General features: G+C 37.5%; 1 protein-coding gene across 1 annotated transcript in view; it reads left to right on the forward strand.

Moving 5' to 3' along the window:
• The window catches only part of DYNLT5 (dynein light chain Tctex-type family member 5), a 32,425-nt gene extending 18,439 nt beyond the window's left edge, over positions 1 to 13,986 (forward strand). Inside the window, exons 3-5 of the mRNA XM_059899220.1 lie at positions 3,696 to 3,787; positions 10,056 to 10,180; positions 11,780 to 13,986. Coding sequence (XP_059755203.1) covers positions 3,696 to 3,787; positions 10,056 to 10,180; positions 11,780 to 11,983 — 421 coding nt within the window. The 3' untranslated portion in view covers positions 11,984 to 13,986. The remainder of the gene's footprint in view (positions 1 to 3,695; positions 3,788 to 10,055; positions 10,181 to 11,779) is intronic.
• The last annotated feature ends 4,247 nt before the right edge of the window (positions 13,987 to 18,233 follow it).

The raw sequence follows: 18,233 nt of genomic DNA on the forward strand, positions 1-18,233 counted from the left end.
ATTTAAAAAAATCAACTACAGCATTCCATTCACAGTGAGATCATGTATCTAAGAAGGATTATTATTATAAACTAGGGAAGGCCTGGTCATAGACAACAGAAACTCATCCATGTGTAATGTTGTGAAATATACGCAATAAATTTGTTGTGCTGTGAATACAGCACTGGTAACTAAAATTATAAATCTGCTCTTTGAAGCATCTCACATTTTTATCTTTAAAAATTTCAAAGGGCTTGAATAAAGCTGTTTATCAATAGAAAATATGTACACGTTTTTCTAAGTCAGTATTCTGAACTGACATTGGTAATTGCAAGCATTTTTAATATTTTATGTCTTCTTTTTGTCTTTTTTCATGCAATAAATATTGTATTTTTTCTGTTCAACTTATTCTCTTTTCTCTCTCCCTTCTTCCGAGGCATCTCATTCTAATATAAGAACTATCAGATATCAGTTTCAAAAAATACCATAAATAGGGTTTTTAAAAAAGTAAAATTTTTCTATAACTTACATGAAATTATAGTCTTGGTTGATACATGGTCAGATTTCCAATGTACAGAAATCAATAGACTAACCAAATATTTTCCTTCTGCTTGATAAGGGAAGCCAGGTCAATATATCTGAAATCTCTGAAATCTCACTCCCCAAAGCCCCATCTCTTCCACAAAATTAACTCCAAGTTTTGTGCTCTATTACTTGCAGCATCCCACTTCCAAACTCTGTTATCAGTTAAAATTTGTATCAGTTATATCTAATGTTTCTTATAAAAATCTTTTTATAAAAAATAAAAACAGTGGCTTAAACAAAATAGAAATATATTTTCTCTTACATAAAAGAAGTGTAGAAGGACTAGCCTTCTAGCTTCTGATCTATAATCCATAAGGTCATCTCAAGATCCAAGATAGCTGCTGAGCTCTTGCCATCATATCCATGGTCCAATCATGAACAGGCCCCTGCTGGTTGACATAGTTGGTTGAATTAATTCTCTCAGAATTTTCACCCCTAATTTCCACTTATATCTTATTGGCTCATAAGCCACATGGCCCCAGTAGCACTAAAGAGTCCAAGCATTTGTCTTCAATTTGGAGAGAAATATTCCCACAAACTTCTGGTTCTGCTACCAAGGAAGAAGAGAACAACATTGGAAAGCAAATGACAGTCCCTGCCACAATGGTCGTTATAGTTTTCTTTATAATGATGGAATATTGAAAACAACCTAAATGGCCTGTTTAGATAAAATGCAGTATGTTCATAAATTAAATACTGTCTTGATATTTAAAACATGGATGCAAATTACTATTTATTGACATAGTTATCTGCTATATATTTCTGATTGAAAAAAAACAGCATCTATAATAGATCCCATATGTAAAATCATGTCTGAAAAGTTTTTTTAATATTAAGAGTGGTTAGATAATCACTGAGGTTAGTAATTTTTTGTATAACTTTACTTTGTTCGTTATACTTTCCTGTGCACTTTGAAATTTTTACAGTGAGCATACACTGTTTACAGATTGCTGTAGAAATAAAAAGGCACTGCACAAAATCACCTTCAGTATTTCAAAAAAAATTCACTCTAAAAACTTTCTATTTGCACATCAATCTTCAGCCAGTGGGGTTTTGAAGCTGCCCTTATGACAGTTACCAATATCATACTGATAATATTACAAACTGCACTGGATATCATTTTTTTAGTAACATGGCAATACCAAAGCAATAGTATCCAAAGCAAAAAATCATTACTTGCTTCTTTGTGTTAGACTTCTAACTCTGCTAATTTGAGTTTTGTACAAACTCTACTTCTTCTATGAGTTTTTAATATGGCGTTTAGCAGAAAAGAAATAGGGTTTTATTAACATCTTCTTATGTTTGTGCAAGTAAGTTTTAATTGCAGCAATTAATTATTTCAGGCAGTCATTGTCCCTATTTCCATTCTATCAGATATGATCATATATGAAACTTTGTTACAGAGGTAAATAGAGTATTTGAAATCTAAGTCTGCCTTTTGTATGTGTATGCAGTTAAGCACTTTGCCAGTTCCCTTTATCGCTGAAATGGGCAGAATAATGACTCTTTTACTTCCTTAAAGGGGGTATTTTAAAGATAAAATGAGACAATTGATGGAAAATATTTTGCAAAAAAAAAAAGTAGCATATACAATATTGGGGCAGGCTGGCTTATCTTAATATCAAGGGGCTTATGTAACATTGGTTTTTCTAAGCAGAAGCTACCATCTTTGGCGCTGCTCACAACACCTGCAGCCAACGTGGCTAAGTAGGTTGGTTGCTACTTCAAAGGGCAGCAGAAAATTGAGGAAAGCAGGTGTTATAAGAATGAAGACTAACTCACTAATCCAGAAATCCATTGTGGAAAAGCAGCCATAATGTCTTACATCACTTTCTTGGGCTGGGTGGGTAAACCTTAATTTATTGTTTAAATTGTATTAAATGATTTTTAAAATATAATATCCGTGATTTTCTTAAAATAGCAATTTGCAGGAAGCTCACTAACTCCCAACAGCTCAGAACTAAGTATTTAAAACTCCTTGCAGAGAGAAAAAAAAGTCCCCAAAGATTAAGAACAAATATCTCATTCTCATTTAATTAAAGCAAAAACTTAGCCTGCTTATAAAAGTAATCACTCTGAAAACACACACACACACACGCACACACACACACACACACTGTTATATCATCTCCTTTGAAATGATATCTGTCTTAACCTCCGTTTCACAGGTGGAGAGAACTGGGGTAGAGATCTGAGACTGCCATTAGTGACGGCTGAATTTTCTCTGATTAAGTAGTGCTGGAGGGACTTTAGGGGTTACTCTTCATTTGGGTCTCCTGTTCAGCACCTGGATAAGCTTATATTGCCTTGGCAACCAAGCCAAAACCCTTTCTTAATGTTGAAAAGGGTGATTGATGCTTATTGATTACTATAGTTTGGGTGAATTGCGGTTTCTCTCATCATGTAGATGAGTTTCTCGTTTTTCTTTTTTCTGCTAAAGGGATTTCATGAGGTACATGAAAGGAGTAAACTCCTTATAATCCCCCATGTATGTAAAGAGCTTGTTGCCCAACATTTTAAGCTTCCTCACATAATCCCCAGTCCCTTTTGTGAGTTCTGTCCACTTTGAGGAGAGACTTTTGCACCTGCAGTAGAGATGCAATTGACAATAGCTTTTGAAACGTGTACAGTCGGCCCTCGGTATCTGCTGAGCATTGGTTCTGGGAGCGCCCCCATGGATACCAAAAGCGGTGGACGCTCAAGTCCCTTACATAAAATGGCGCAGTACAGTTGGCCCTCCATATCCATGGGTTCCGCATCCGCGGATTTAACCAACTGAAATACGTGATTGGTTGAATCCCTGGATGCGAAGGGCTGACTGTACCTACTCCGTTAGCCCACAGATGGAACAACCCATGAATACTTTCGTGAAAATCAAATGCCCCAGGCACTGCACTGGGCTTCAACCACTATATTGAGACCTGCTCCAAGTGACTTCTCTACACTGGTAATATTTCCATCTCTAAAATGTTTTAGACTTTAAATGTATTACCAGGATATTTACAGGGGACTTGCTTGAAATATTTTTAGAGAAAACATAAAACTTTTGTCACATTTTTGCTAACAGCAACATTGTGTTTTGCTATTATTGTTATAGTAACTGTTGAAATTTGTTTTCTCCTTGCTTTTAGCTCTCTGAGTACAGTGTCTTATATGGATGAACCTAGCCAGCGTGAAGATGCCTCTCACCTCGCAGTTCAGATGGAAAACACCTACCAACTGGGTGTGTTATTTTATCACTCCGTCCTATTTAAGACTTCTAATTTCATGGGTAATATTTACTTAAAATAATATCTGATAACCTGGCATTATCTTCAATGCTAGCACAATATAAGGGATCTTAATTAATTGGGTGATTTGGTATTGCTTTAATTTCTTCCTCTGCAAAGTGGGACCAGTATCCATTGCCTACTTTTCTTTATCAGTATTTTCTAAATACCAAGCAAGTCACTAGGCGGCACTGAGGTGTAGTGCGTATTACTGAATTAAGGAGTTCATTGGGTATTTCCAGGTTATCTTGTGGAGTTTTTTATATCTACTTGAGTTAAATGAAAGAGATATGCATTAAAGTTTTACCAGACAAAACCAACCAAGGTTGCTGATGGGTGGAGAAAAAAAGCCTTAAGGCAAAGGCAAATGATTCCTCGTCCCCTGTTGACAGAGATGTTTACCTTTCCCGCAGAGGTTTTGGGTCTTTGAAAACAAAAATCTTTGCACCTGCCCCTATACTCCAGGTGGAGTCCGCAGTGACTATCATTCCCCATTCACATTGCCTCATAGAACTACTTGTTTCCTCTAAATGCGTACCTTCTCACTATTATCTGGATCCATATATAATTACTGCTGTATAGAAATTCCGCAGAGACTTACCAGTGACCAAAGGAAGACTCCATGGGCCAGAGTGGTTTCATCTGTGGTCAGTTAACCTCAGGAAAATTATAGACCATCAGCACATCCCATTAGGCCTTCTAGCCGGTTTTCTACAGTAATCCCCAAGACGACATGGATTATAAGGCTCCATAATTAGTCTTTCTACTGGTATTTTCACAGTGCCTATGGTAGACAACTAATATTCCTGCCAACCAAGATACATTTATACTCCTTCTGGTAGCCTTACCCAGTTTCCTTTGGGGGAGCCCGACCACTGCCATCATTGTCACTTTTGGTCCATAGTATCCTGCTGAAGCTGACACTGGCTTCAGAGATGGAACGGTGACTGATTTGGGGATTTGGTCAAGGCCATCAAAGCCTTTGAGGTTCAATTCAGAAAATGTTGTTTGGGCTGTTGAAGAAGCAGTTCATATCCTGAAACTTGAAAGAATAAGGGCTTATGGCAGCTTTGGCCGTCTTGCCCTCACATGAAGCCTGAGACCAAGTCCTACATCCAGCTGTGTACTCTTAGACTTTTCAGTTAGGCAAACTAAGTTTGGGTCAGGTTTTCCTGTACCTAAAGAGCTTTGCCATTCGGTGCCTATGACTCTGGGCTCTGCATGCTGGAAGGCTTTGAATCTGATTTTCACAAGATAAAGCATTTGAAATATGAAGCCCTGTGTTTCTTCTTCAAAAGGATCTATTTTCATAACATTTCTCCAAATAAACTAAACTGTCTAATCAGTTTTAGAAGTACTGAGTGTTGAAGCAAGTTAGAAAAGTAATTTTAGAAATAGCTTAGTATAAAGTATTTTCCATATTTTCTTTCAAAAAGTCATGTGAATTATTCTTTTGTGATTAAAGTCTTTTATACATGACAATCCATTTTTAAGCATTTAACTAGCTATTTTGTTAATAATCAAAAATGTATTTCCACTTCCCCTTGTTTCTGGGTTTATTTTGCATCTGAAAGAAGATAGTCTATGGGCCTTTGGCAAAGATTTTCTCCTATCTACACAATGAATACTGACCAGAAGAGTGAAGAAAAAATCAATCACCAGTATCACTGTGTTTACTTTTTCACATGCATCATGTAAACACATCTTAAATGTTTAGCATGTTTGTCCTCCCTTTATCTAAGTAATTACAGCCACCAAGAATGAGATGAATCATAATTTTTTTTTTTTTTTTTTTTTTTTATGGCTGTGCTGGGTCTTCGTTTCTGTGCAAGGGCTTTCTCTAGTTGCGGCGAGTGGGGGCCACTCTTCATCGCGGTGCGCGGGCCTCTCACTGTCGCGGCCTCTCCCGTTGCAGAGCACAGGCTCCAGATGCGCAGGCTCAGTAATTGTGGCTCACAGGCCTAGTTGCTCCGCGGCATGTGGGATCTTCCCAGACCAGGGCTCGAACCCGTGTCCCCCGCATTGGCAGGCAGATTCTCAACCACTGCGCCACCAGGGAAGCCCAATCATAATTTTTAAAAAGGGGGAATGGAAGAATGAAAATATATTTCTCACAATAAAAGCCACTTACCTCTTCCCATTAATTAATTACTGAAACATGAGTACAGAAGAAAATACGGGCTGTAGGGTCCAATGTATATGAATCTGAATACTCATTTCGCCCATTCCTAAATAAATGATGTTTGAGCAAGGGATTCAGCATCCTTGAATCTCAGTTTCTTCATCTGCAAGTAGGGATAATAGTCCACACATCGTAGGGATACTGTGAGAATTAAATGAACTATTGTATTTAAATTGCTTCCCCATTCAGTATGTTATTGCTTCTCAAACTGACTGACTCTAGGTCTTCACCTTAGATCACTAAGAAGAAAAGCCTTCTATGACATCCAACATAATTTCCTATTAAGTATGGAATGAGTTCTCCACAGGACTTTTTCTGGAGCAATGACTATAGAGGTACCTGATTTTTTAAAAACACTGACTGTGAGCACCACATCACGCAAGGGCTATAGGGGACCATCTTTGCTGACACATCGAGACAGTCCACCTGAAGCCAATTATTGAAAAATAGAATCTAAAGACAGAGAGAGAGACATCGTTTGAACTCAACTCCAGTGAGATGAGCGGGCCCTGTCACCAGATGCTCTGTTGGACAGAGTCTGCCAGTCTCTCAGGGCGGACCTTGCTCCACCCTACAGGGTCCTTCCCGCCTGTGGAGGCCTCACTACACCCCTCCTTACACTGTTCTCCATCTTGCTGCCTTCTCAGCAAGAGCAATCCCTATCTCTTTGCTCAGAATAAGGTGGCAACAATAACAGCTACAACACTCTTAATAGCAAAGCTCTAATGAGTGGCTATTTTGTGTGGCAGGCACCGTTCTGAGCATTTTAAATACTTCGTCTCATTTAATCCCAACAAAAAACAATATGTGATCATTCTTATCACTATCCCTATTTGGGAAGCTAAGACACAGATATATTAAATAACCAAATGTTTATCTATTCTCTCTTAAATTTATTTTTATGGACAAGTTTCTCTTTCTTTTTTTTTTTCCATCCTGATACTTATTCAGATCTTTGTTTTTGATTTCTAAAAGCATTTTTTCCTCCTAAAGAAAAAACTTTGCTCTAAAAAAAAAAAGAAATGAAAAAAAGCTTAGGCATTCACATTAGTTGATTCTGAAAGCTTCGGGAGCTTGTTTTGGAAGTCAAATGCTGAATATTGACTCTCTCTCTTTGCCTCTCAGCATCCCAGCCTGAGCAAGGCAATAGATAATTCTGGCTGTATAGGGCCAAGGTCACGAAGAAGTGAGAAAAGAAAAGTTTACTACTATATTTAAAATTCTTTTCAGAATAGAATCTTGTTAATGAGATTAAAAAGACAAACCTGAGCCAAGTGCAGAAAGGGCATTGGTGCAGCTGGACAGTGGGAGATACTAGAAACTGGGACTCAGGTGCCCCCAGGATCCCATCTTTCCAGCCCTAAACTGTGTGAGGCTCCCTCTCTCACCATGGCCTGGCTGCCTTCCCACTATGAGAAACAGCCTCCAGCAGTTCCTGAGAGTCACATGTCATAACTTTTGACACCAAAAAGAGACTGACTTTTTTTTTTTTTTCCTAGCTCCAATTTAAAATAAAAATTCCAAGAAAGGACTCTAATTGGCCTGGCTTGCGGCAAGTCCATCAAGGGCCAATCAACCATGATCTGGACTTGGGCTCAAAGAAAATGATGGTAGAGCCTAAAGAACCACATGGTTAGAGTGGGAAGAGGACCAGTTCCTTCCATTTGGGAGATGCTGTTCCCAAATCACAGCGAGGAGGACTAGGCGTAGGCGGACAAATATATGCACTGAAGGAATTTACTATTTTCTGAAGGGAACAATGCATACGGTCGCTATAATACATGGCCGAATTAAGTTCCATGTGAAAGATACAGGTCAAGTTAAGGTAAATGCCATATGAGTGCTTGGTAGGAGGGAATGAAAAAGAGAGGTACCAATCTAAAGGACATAGTCTATTTAATTTAGTCCAAGCTGGTAGTATCATTTTTTAATTTCTTAAGTAGGAAGGGAGAAACCACTCTCAAATTTAGCCTCATTTCACTAGCGTATGCAAGTGGAAATCTTCTAAAACATCCACAGGATGGTGACACAGTAGGTATCTGGGAGCTTGCCTACTGGGGCTGGTGCCCTGTCTCTGACCCCATGAAGCAAGAGCAACCAGGACCAACCCTTCATAGGTTTATAACTGCTTGTCGTTCTCCTGTAGAACAGGGATTCTTGCTGACTAAATACTGGGGTTAATTTTCATACTCATTGTATCAGATGTCTCTGTTTTACTTGTCCACATTCATTCCCCAGGCTGATTTAAATTTAATTGAACAATCCATATATAATCATCAAAATAAAAATACTATTAATTGAGCCCCAGGAGGCTGACCTAACTCAACTCTAGGCACGGGCTGTCACCTTCTGGTTAAGTTCAGCCATCGGGAAACTTCAGCAGGAAGAGAGGAGTGTGAACCCTTGCCTTTGGGCTCATCTTGGGCTGTTTGCATCTATCAACAGAAGGACATAAGCTACTCTTAATGGAGCCCTCTCCACATGGCTCTTCTGGGATCTACTTCCCTTCTCAGACCCCTCAAGCCTGGGGTTGGGATGGGGGTAACACCCTCACTTTCGCAAGCCTAGGGGGATTGGACGTTCCTTCATGATTTCTTTCATCCCGCTCAGACCTTCCTAAGACGTCTCTTTATTAAATCCTCCTGGAATGTCCTAACTTTAATGTGCCATATGTTTCCTTAGACCCTGACTGATACAGTCATTAAAAATAAACACTTAAAAGATACTGATGACTATTAAAAATAGAATTGGTATAATTCTTCATCCATGTCAACTCAGCAAATAATGATCGAGCCTCTGTACACCAGGCTCTGGGCACATAAACATGTTGTGCAATGACAGAGAGATGATGAGGTTAATATTCCTGGGAGGTACAAGTAAGATTCCTGGGGTGCAGGATAAAATCCAGCTGAAGCTTTGCTCTGAAAGTGGATTAAATGTGGTTAAGAATTTAAACTCTCGAGTCAGATAGACCAGGGGGTACATCCCAGCCCTGCCACTGTGTGATTCTAGGCAAGTTACTCAATATATTTAAACCTCTGTTTTCCCATCTGTGAAATGAGGATAACAGTAAGATTCACCCCAGAGATTTATTGGAAGATTATACATATAAAGTAATGAATATAAAATACTTAACACGGTGGCTGACCTGTAGAAAATGCTCAATAAAAGTAGCTGTTATCTGTACAATGGTTATTATCGATAAAATGTTTAATTCTATTTGAATTCAGAAATCATACCTTAAACATTTCTTATGACTTTAGCATTGTATTAGACTCTGAGGAGGATGAAATCTGATCTAGCTTACCAGTTCAAGGGAGAAAGGCAAGTATGCCTTAACCATTATCAGCTGGATTAGGAGCCACGCTAGCAGTGGAGACTCAGTGCACTGGGAGTACAGAGAAGAAAGGGATGATTTGCACCTGAGGAGAGGAGGAAATCTACCTGGAGAAGAAGACATTTGAGCTGGCCTTGAAACATGTGTGGGTATTTCTCAGATAAACAGGATGGGGAAGGAAGAGCAAATGTACACATGCATTCTTGAAAGGACAGATGAAGTCCATGAGGCTGGAGCAGCGCTCGTGTGGAGAGCTGTGGTGGTCGGAGAAGAGGCTGTAGGCTGAACCCTAGACTTTGCTGAGGGAAGCACCGTGGTAAGATCTGGGCGTCACCACTCCAGCTGCAGTTTTATAGAGATTGGAGGTGAGAGACGTAAGAGCTGGGGGCCAGTTAGAAAGATGCTGAGACACTGAAATAAGTCATCAGTAGTAGGAACTGGGAAGGAGGATACTTTCAATGTCAGACCTCAACGGTACAGAACACACTCTTGAGGTATCTGGTAAATGGATGAGTCCACAAACCTGTCATCCTCGGCCAGAGAACGTGACTGGAAACCTAACTGGGACCCCTTTTTTCCTTCAGTAGAGGCCATCCAAAAGATTAAATGTCTCCATGTTCCAATACTCTTTCGATAAAGCCATGGGGTCGATGGATGTGATTTGAAATTACTTCTTTGAAAGAAATTCCATCTGTATTTTCAGGTCCTACCAGAAATTTTCCTGTTGTCATTGTCAATCATATTCTGAAAGATGTGTTAACTAACTACCTACAAGAAGAAAAATATGAACCAGAGCTCTGTAGACAGATGACTAAAACGATTTCTGAGGTATGCGTGTGATTTCCCAAAGTGTTAATTATGATGAGAATATTTGCTGAAAGCACAACCCCCTACTTTTTTTTTTTTTTAAACATCTTTATTGAAGTATAATTGCCTTACAATGGTGTGTTAGCTTCTGCTTTATAACAAAGTGAATCAGTTATACATATACAATATGTTCCCATTTCTCTTCCCTCTTGCATCTCCCTCCCTCCCACCCTCCCCATCCCACCCCTCTAGGTGGTCACAAAGCACCGAGCTGATCTCCCCGTGCTATGCGGCTGCTTCCCACTAGCTATCTATTTTACATTCGGTAGTGTATATATGTCCATGACACTCTCTTACCCTGTCACATCTCACCCCACCCCCTCCCCATATCCTCAAGTCCATTCTCTAGTAGGTCTGTGTCTTTATTCCCGTCTTGCCACTAGGTTCTTCATGGCTTTTTTTTTTTTTTCCTTAGATTCCGTATATATGTGTTAGCATACTGTATTTGTTTTTCTCTTTCTGACTTACTTCACTCTGTATGACAGACTCTAACTCCATCCACCTCATTACAAATACCTCCATTTCATTTCTTTTTATGGCTGAGTAATATTCCATTGTATATATATGCCACATCTTCTTTATCCATTCATCTGTCGATGGACATTTAGGTTGCTTCCATGTCCTGGCTATTGTAAATAGAGCTGCAATGAACATTTTGGTACATGACTCTTTTTGACCTATGGTTTTCTCAGGGTATATGCCCAGTAGTGGGATTGCTGGGTCGTATGGTAGTTCTATTTGTAGTTTTTTAAGGAACCTCCATACTACAACCCCCTACTTTTTGATGAAGGCAATTAATTTGCAGTAGCAGTAAAACTGCTTATTTTTATTTTATAAAAATATTTATTAGGTCATATTCTATGTGTGTCTGTGTGTGTGTAAAAAGCCTTTGTCTAATACAATTATTATGTGCATCACTTGCATGTATTCTGTCTAAGAAATGTATAAAACTTCCCCATTTATTTAAAATTTTTATTGTAAAAAATACATTTTAATAATCATTTTGTCTTCCCCAAGGCACCTTCTTTGTATGCCATCAAATGCAAACATTGTGGCCTTTAAATACCTTTCTATTTTTATCAAGTAAAATGCTGGCACTCCATCAGGTTTTCTCTACTTTCTTTTTTATTACAAACTCTCTAATAAGCATTCACGATTAGTCATATTACAGGAGACTCCAGCTGTATGGTCCCTTAGTTAGACATTAACAAGAGGGTATAACTCAAACGCCAACGTTCTTTGAAGGGAAGCCATCTCAACATAGATTTTCAAAGAATGTAATAAATCCATTGAACTCTATTCTCTGGATTATCATTTTTCCATGTGCCTTAGAAAATGTAGATTTCTTGCTGGGGCTATCATTTTGTCCCTAAATGTCCTGTCTTGTGAGGACAGTGCTTGAAGGAAATTATAGCTACCATTCTACAACAATTACTGAAAGGATCCAAAATGTATCATGCTGTTTTCTTCAATTAACTCCACTATATTTATGAGGAAAATTAAAACTCTTACCTTTCAATGTGACTAAGTGAGGACCTTTTTTTTCCTTTTAATGTCTAGGTTATTAAAGCCCAGGTCAAGGACTTGATGACTCCACGATATAAGCTAATTGTGATGGTTCACATTGGACAACTGACTGGCCAGAGCATACTGATTGGAAGCAGATGCCTCTGGGATCCTAAAAATGATACCTTTGCCTCTTACATTTTCAGAAATTCTTCTCTCTTTGCTCTTGCAAATGTCTACACAGTTTACTCTGAGTGACTGAAAACAAGAAATTTAGTTCATACTTTTTAAATCAAGAAATAGGCTGTATCTTTGCACACAAGTTTCACTGCCCAGACGTTTGAGAAAGACTCAACACTAATATTTCAAACAATTGGAAGTTTGGGGACTTTTTCATGCTCTTGTAAGTATGAAAGAGTATACTTACTCTTTGGGGGAGAGAAGTTGGCACAAGAAAGACTCTTGTTTATCCAAAGAAGGAACTAAGTCTTGGTTCTGCTGGATTGTTTTTTCATAGACATAGATTCTTATTAAATATTGCTTTGGGTACTAATTATTTTAATTATACTTTAATTAGAGAGTTAGAATTCCCTGCATTATTTTTTTAATGAAGAGAAGTCTTAAAAAATATGGCTATGTACCCTGACCAATAAATGACGGTAGCATATTCAATGTGGTATACACAAATGATCAATGTTACTCTGTCTCAGTGCTGTGTATAAAAGAATACTGGTTTTCATTTTGTATTTAATAAGTTAAGCAGCATTCATTAACTGCAATTATTGTTATATGTACCTGACAGTTGAAACTGCTAATGTAGGATTAATGATTTCATAACAATTATCGTAGTCCCACAGGACTGCTGGCTAAAACTAGAAGCTCTTGTGGGTTGCCTGCACTTTACAAAATTGTGGGAGAACCAAATATTAGCTCTTCAATAATGGAAACAACAAAATGAACAAAGGCTTTTTAGGGCACTGAAGTAGAGCTTGTGATATTAAATATACATGATGCTTAATAGTAAGTGTATCTGTAACATAAAATCGTGTATTGGAAAGAGACACTGCCTTTAAATATACACTGCCTGATACACCTTTCAATAGGTTTCCTAGGCTAACAGACTTTTACACAAAATATATAGCTGGCAGCTTAACAGATAAAACATGTGTATTTACTATTTTGTTCCTATGAATTTAATACTAAAGTGACCCAGTGTGGTTTTGAATGGATGGCACTAAAATTTACAGGGCTGCAATAGCTTATTATTCTGTGGGTTAATGTAGCTTATAACATGGATCATTTATTTTTATGGAGTTTTCAGCCCTTTGTGTGCATGTAAAATGGTGCTGTGACATTGTTCTTGGATGGTAAGTGGTCTGCCTAGAGGACATTTGTTAAAGGTCAAAGATGAAGTGTACACATATGGAGAAAATTAGTAACTCTATAGTCCTAAGGAAAAAATGATGTGTAATTCATATCAAAATGAACTTAACAAATGGGAAAATAGTCAGTGCTTTATAGTCATGTACTGATGTCTTATTTTTCCCTCAAGATGACGTGTATTTTTTTTTTAAGTATACTTTTTAAATCCCTTTTTTTCTCTTTGTTCTGGCTTTTAAGGTAGCGTTTCAAAATGAATTAGTCAATTTTCATTGTTTTTTTTGTTAGTGCCTTAGTGGGAATATGTCTGTGTAATAATTTATCATAACCAAGATTTGTCAATCTTCATAGCCAGTGTTGAATCTGGATTAGATCATAAGTACAGTACATAAATGAGTTTTATATATTCATTATACATTTATGAACATCTCCCCTCTTAGAACAATAACAGGGGAAATCATATAACAATTTTGCATGAATAAATCAGTATGAAGAAAATTTTTTTAGTATGTAGAAAGTCCATTATAAAAATGTCCTTATTTTTTAGAGTTATAAAACCTCAACCATGAGATAACTTCTTACCATCTGTCCTAGGCTGTATAAGGATTCAAAACCTTACAATATGATGGCAGTTAAAAATCAAAAAAAGGAAGCAGTTTGCCAGCATATTGCTGTGTACTGTAATTCAGATAGTCAATGATGAATTCTAGCAATTATATAACAGCATAAGAATATATAGTAAAAACTTACTAATTGTAACTAACTTGGAGGAATGCTGATTATTTAAAAAAGCTTTGTGTTGGGAAATTTTGATAGATGTGTTAGCTAACACCTATTCCAACCAATAAATGTATCAAATTAACATGCTGTATACCTTAAAATTATACAATGTTCTGTCAATTATATCTCAATTTTAAGATAAACATTTTTTGAAAAAAGAAATGACACTAAATTTGAGGGAATTGTTTTACTTGGAAACCCACTGAACTTTCCTGGTGTTTTTTCTTCTCAATAGATGTTCCTAAAGTGTCATCCCTTCCTCACAGCCTTCACTCATGCTTGTGCCTAGCTCAGAACACCCTCCTTCCACTTATAGCAGCTTCCTTCCATTTTCAGCATTAAACGCAGGTCTCACCTTTTCTCTAAATCTTTCTCCATTCATTTCTCCCCTCCCATCCTCACTCTTCTTTCATCACTCTCATGGCTGAGCCCCTGATTCTTCTCTAGCTGAGTTTTGAATAAGAGCTTTGTTTCCCTTACTAGATTGAAAACATCTTGAGTATATGGACCACATATCCTGACAACACCTAAGAATAAAATGTAATACATCTTAACTTTTCAAGAAAGAATCGCAAGCATTGATAGTACTATGCTACATAATTACCAACCAAAAAGGTAATAGGACACAGAGTTCAACCCTAGAGGACCTAGGATCCTATAGGGGTGATAAGTGTACAAGTGACCATGGTACAGGCTAGAATATGTTTTCATAAGAAAAGTTCAGAATATCTTTATATAATTAAGGGAATCAGGGAAGGCTTCATGAAGGAAGAAGCACTTATCTATACTATGAAGGTGACAAGTAGAATTTCAACAGACACAGAAGTTCAGAATACAGGAAGAAGTCTAGACTGGATAAAACACAGTGTTCATGAAGATAAGTGGTTGGAACTAAGATTGGTAACCTGAATGTCTGAGTACGAAAATGACACTCAGACCATGGGTAGCCATCAAAGGCTTTTCATTAGGCTGATAGTATACAGGAAGTGACTCTTTAAGAAGATGAATGCTTCAGTAAAGAGCAGGAAGACCACTGAGGAGAGGTGACAGGTAATGAGGGGCTGAACTCAGCGGTGCCATTGAAATGGAAAGGAGAAGACAGTTGTATGAGCATTTTAGGGACAAAGTCTACATAATCAGGCAAAGAGGAAGGAGTCAGAGGTAATTAAGGCCAAGTGAAAAGGTGGTTGAAAGTTTCAAGCTCTGATGTTTGCAGCCTCAGATCTGAGTCCTTCCATCCCAGTCACTAGTTAAGTGATCTTAAATAAATCACCAACCCCACTAAGCTGCAGCTTCCCCATCTTAAAGTACAGTAATGATAGTTCTGGTACCTACCTCACAGGGTTTGGGTGAGAATTAAATCCATATGTTAGCTAAGCTCTTCACCGCACCATGCCTAAAAGGAAGCCCTATGATTGCAGCTCCTATGATTGCAGTTGAAAGTCTGAGTCTGAGTAACCAGATCAATGGTCCTCCTAGCAAAAATAAAGTCAGCAGGAAGAATTTGAAGACTAAAATACTAAGCTTGATTTTGCACTTGTTGAATTTAAGTTAATAATGGGATATTCAGTTGGAGATTGCCTCAGGCAGCTGAAAAAGTGGGACTGGAGCTGAGTTACAACATCAAGGTGAGAAATTTAGACTTGGCAGACCTCCAAATTGAGACCTAATATCTTCCTCCTGCTTTATAAAATATTCATTAGCAGCAGCTTCAGCAAGTATAGTCAGTACTAGTAGCAAATTACTGAAAATTCAGTTAACTCTAGGAATGTCAGCAGGAAACCTTCCCCAAAATCAATAGAGAAATTTTTCCCAAAATCAAAATTAAATGATATCTTCTTTTTTTTCTTCATTAAAAAAAAAATTCTATATGATCGGTTTCTGTTGTCAGACATCACAAGAAATATAAAGGTTCAGTCCTAAATGCATCAGCACCTTAAATAGAAGGGTCAATGCTGTCGTCTGATGTCATCCTTAGTAAAACAACCTTAAAGAAAACACATAATAAAAGGTCCTTACAGATTACGTGTCGGGAAATTGAGCTATCTCAGCTCATTGATTTTTTAGAAACTCTTGGGAATTATCCAGTACGTGGGTTGGTTTACAAAACAACAGTTGAGAAATCAGAACTTTTAAATCTAGCCATTTTAGAGAGTGAATACTTTCCTTTTGGGACCATGACTTGACCTATCTTTCTAGATATTATCAAAAAATGAATTAAGAAAACTCAATATTAAATAGTTTTGATAATTTACTGTGCTTTTTTGCTCCTGCAATTCTTAAATAAGTGGCCTGCCCCGCTGCCTCTGACTTTCTCTGCTGCTCTTACTTTCACCTCCTGCAATCCAGATCTCAGCCCCACCAATATGTTGCTTTCACAAACGCTGGAAGTGGTGCCTGGGGCCAAATGTGCCAAACATTCCTCCAGCTGCATTCCACCTCAGTTCTCTTCTGAATTCATTTCTTTTGAGCAGCAATGTGATATAGGTTTGTTTGATTGTTTGCTTGCTTGCTTGCTTGTTTGTTTGTTTTAAATCGCAGATTTGACAGATACATATCTCATTTTAGCTTCCAGACCTTACTAGCTGTGTGACTTTGGGCAAAGTGACTAGTGTCTGCAGCCTCAGTTTTCTCAAAGGTAAAAATGATTGTAACAGTGATTGCTACTTATCACTGATCAATGATCGGTGATCACTACTTCTGTTGTTGCCGTGAAGACCGAAAGGGAAAGTGTATGTAAAACATCTGACCCATCGTGGAAAGCTCCCTCTCCACCTCCAACTTCTTTATGCAGAACCTGTTTTCCTAAAGAATTGAGCATATATTTTAGCAATTTCTGCTCTCCACTATACTCCCTAGATTACTTTTTTTTCTTTTAAAAGTTTTAATCACCTGTTTCTACCTTCTTTGAGTCAGAAACACTGAATTATTTCTCAAGTCCACATTTATTATTAAATACTATTCATCCCCAAATTTAATCTCTTTTTGCTAACTTCTGCCTATTTTTTTATACTTCTTCTGATCAGATGTCTTGCCTCCCACTTTAGGACTTTCGTAGTCCCTTTTAATATTTTTGCTTACGCTACTTATCTACTTATTTTTTCCTGTCTTAGTGTCCATTTGAATTTACATGTTCTCTTCCCTTCTTCGCATACATGAACACATATTACCAGAAGGTTTGTTAAAGCTTAACTATGCTAAGTGTCTGACTAAAGTTTCCTGAAATCTCTTCTCAGTTTCTTTCCTTGCTAATTTAACTACCATGCACAATTTTTTATATTTTTATTTTAGTGCAAGGCATAACTGGAAACTTGTGGTTCTCTACCCACCCACTAGGCCATTTTCCTACTTAGCAAGGCAGGGAACTAGTATAACCAGTATGGGAAGCACTAAGCCACACTTTCCATTCGTAATCAAAAAAGAAAGTCTGTTGCTTCCCACAGACAACGATGAGGGTGGATCATCTAACCATCAAAAGGACAGACTATCCAGACTGATTTGTGCAGAGAGTGCTGAGAAATCATTTTTTAAATTCATATGAGAAATATTAACCTTAGAGAGTCATTCCATTTTGGAAATAAAGAAAAATAGTCTATACATTAATTATAGGAAATACATTATCTTTTTATTTTTCTTTGAGGAAATTTATTCTATAGTAAGAACTATACTTTGGTAGGACAGCTAAAAAATTAAAAATACAGCTAAACTTTTTATTTGTATCCCAGTTTACAAGCACAAGCAAAGCCTTCTAAGGACACATTCTAGAGAGTTGGGTCAACCAGAGGATATTAGAATGTTCTTAATCATAGGTCAGCAAAGTGTAAAGGGCTGGACAGTAAATATTATCAGCCTTGCAAACCATGCAGTCTCTGTCACAACTACTCAACTCTGCCATCAAAGTACAAAAATAGTCAGGGACAATAAGTAACAAAATAAGTGTGGCAGTGTTCTAACGAAACTTTATTTATGTAACTGAAAGTTTAATTTTATTTAATTCTCATATATCATGAAAAGTTATTCTTCTTCTGATTTCTTTATCAACCGTCTAAAAAGTAAAAACCCTTCTTAGCATGTGAGCCGTAAAAATCAGATGGTAGGGCAGATTTGACCCCAAGGCCATGGTTTGACTGACCTAGTTCTAAAGGATTCATCTTAGTGGAGGAGGGGAATTGGAATTATAAAAGAGAGAAGTCAAGATTTTTGTACGTCTAATAGAAAGTGGAAAGTAACCAGCAATGAAATGGAAAAGCACAGTAACATTTCTAAATTAACAAGTGAGGAAGGGGAATTGGTCGTGCAAACAAAAAAATTAAAATAAATACTAGATTGTATAGAATATAATCAGCTA

This window comes from Balaenoptera ricei, chromosome 1 (genome assembly GCF_028023285.1).
Source record: "Balaenoptera ricei isolate mBalRic1 chromosome 1, mBalRic1.hap2, whole genome shotgun sequence".
Taxonomy (NCBI): domain Eukaryota; kingdom Metazoa; phylum Chordata; class Mammalia; order Artiodactyla; family Balaenopteridae; genus Balaenoptera; species Balaenoptera ricei.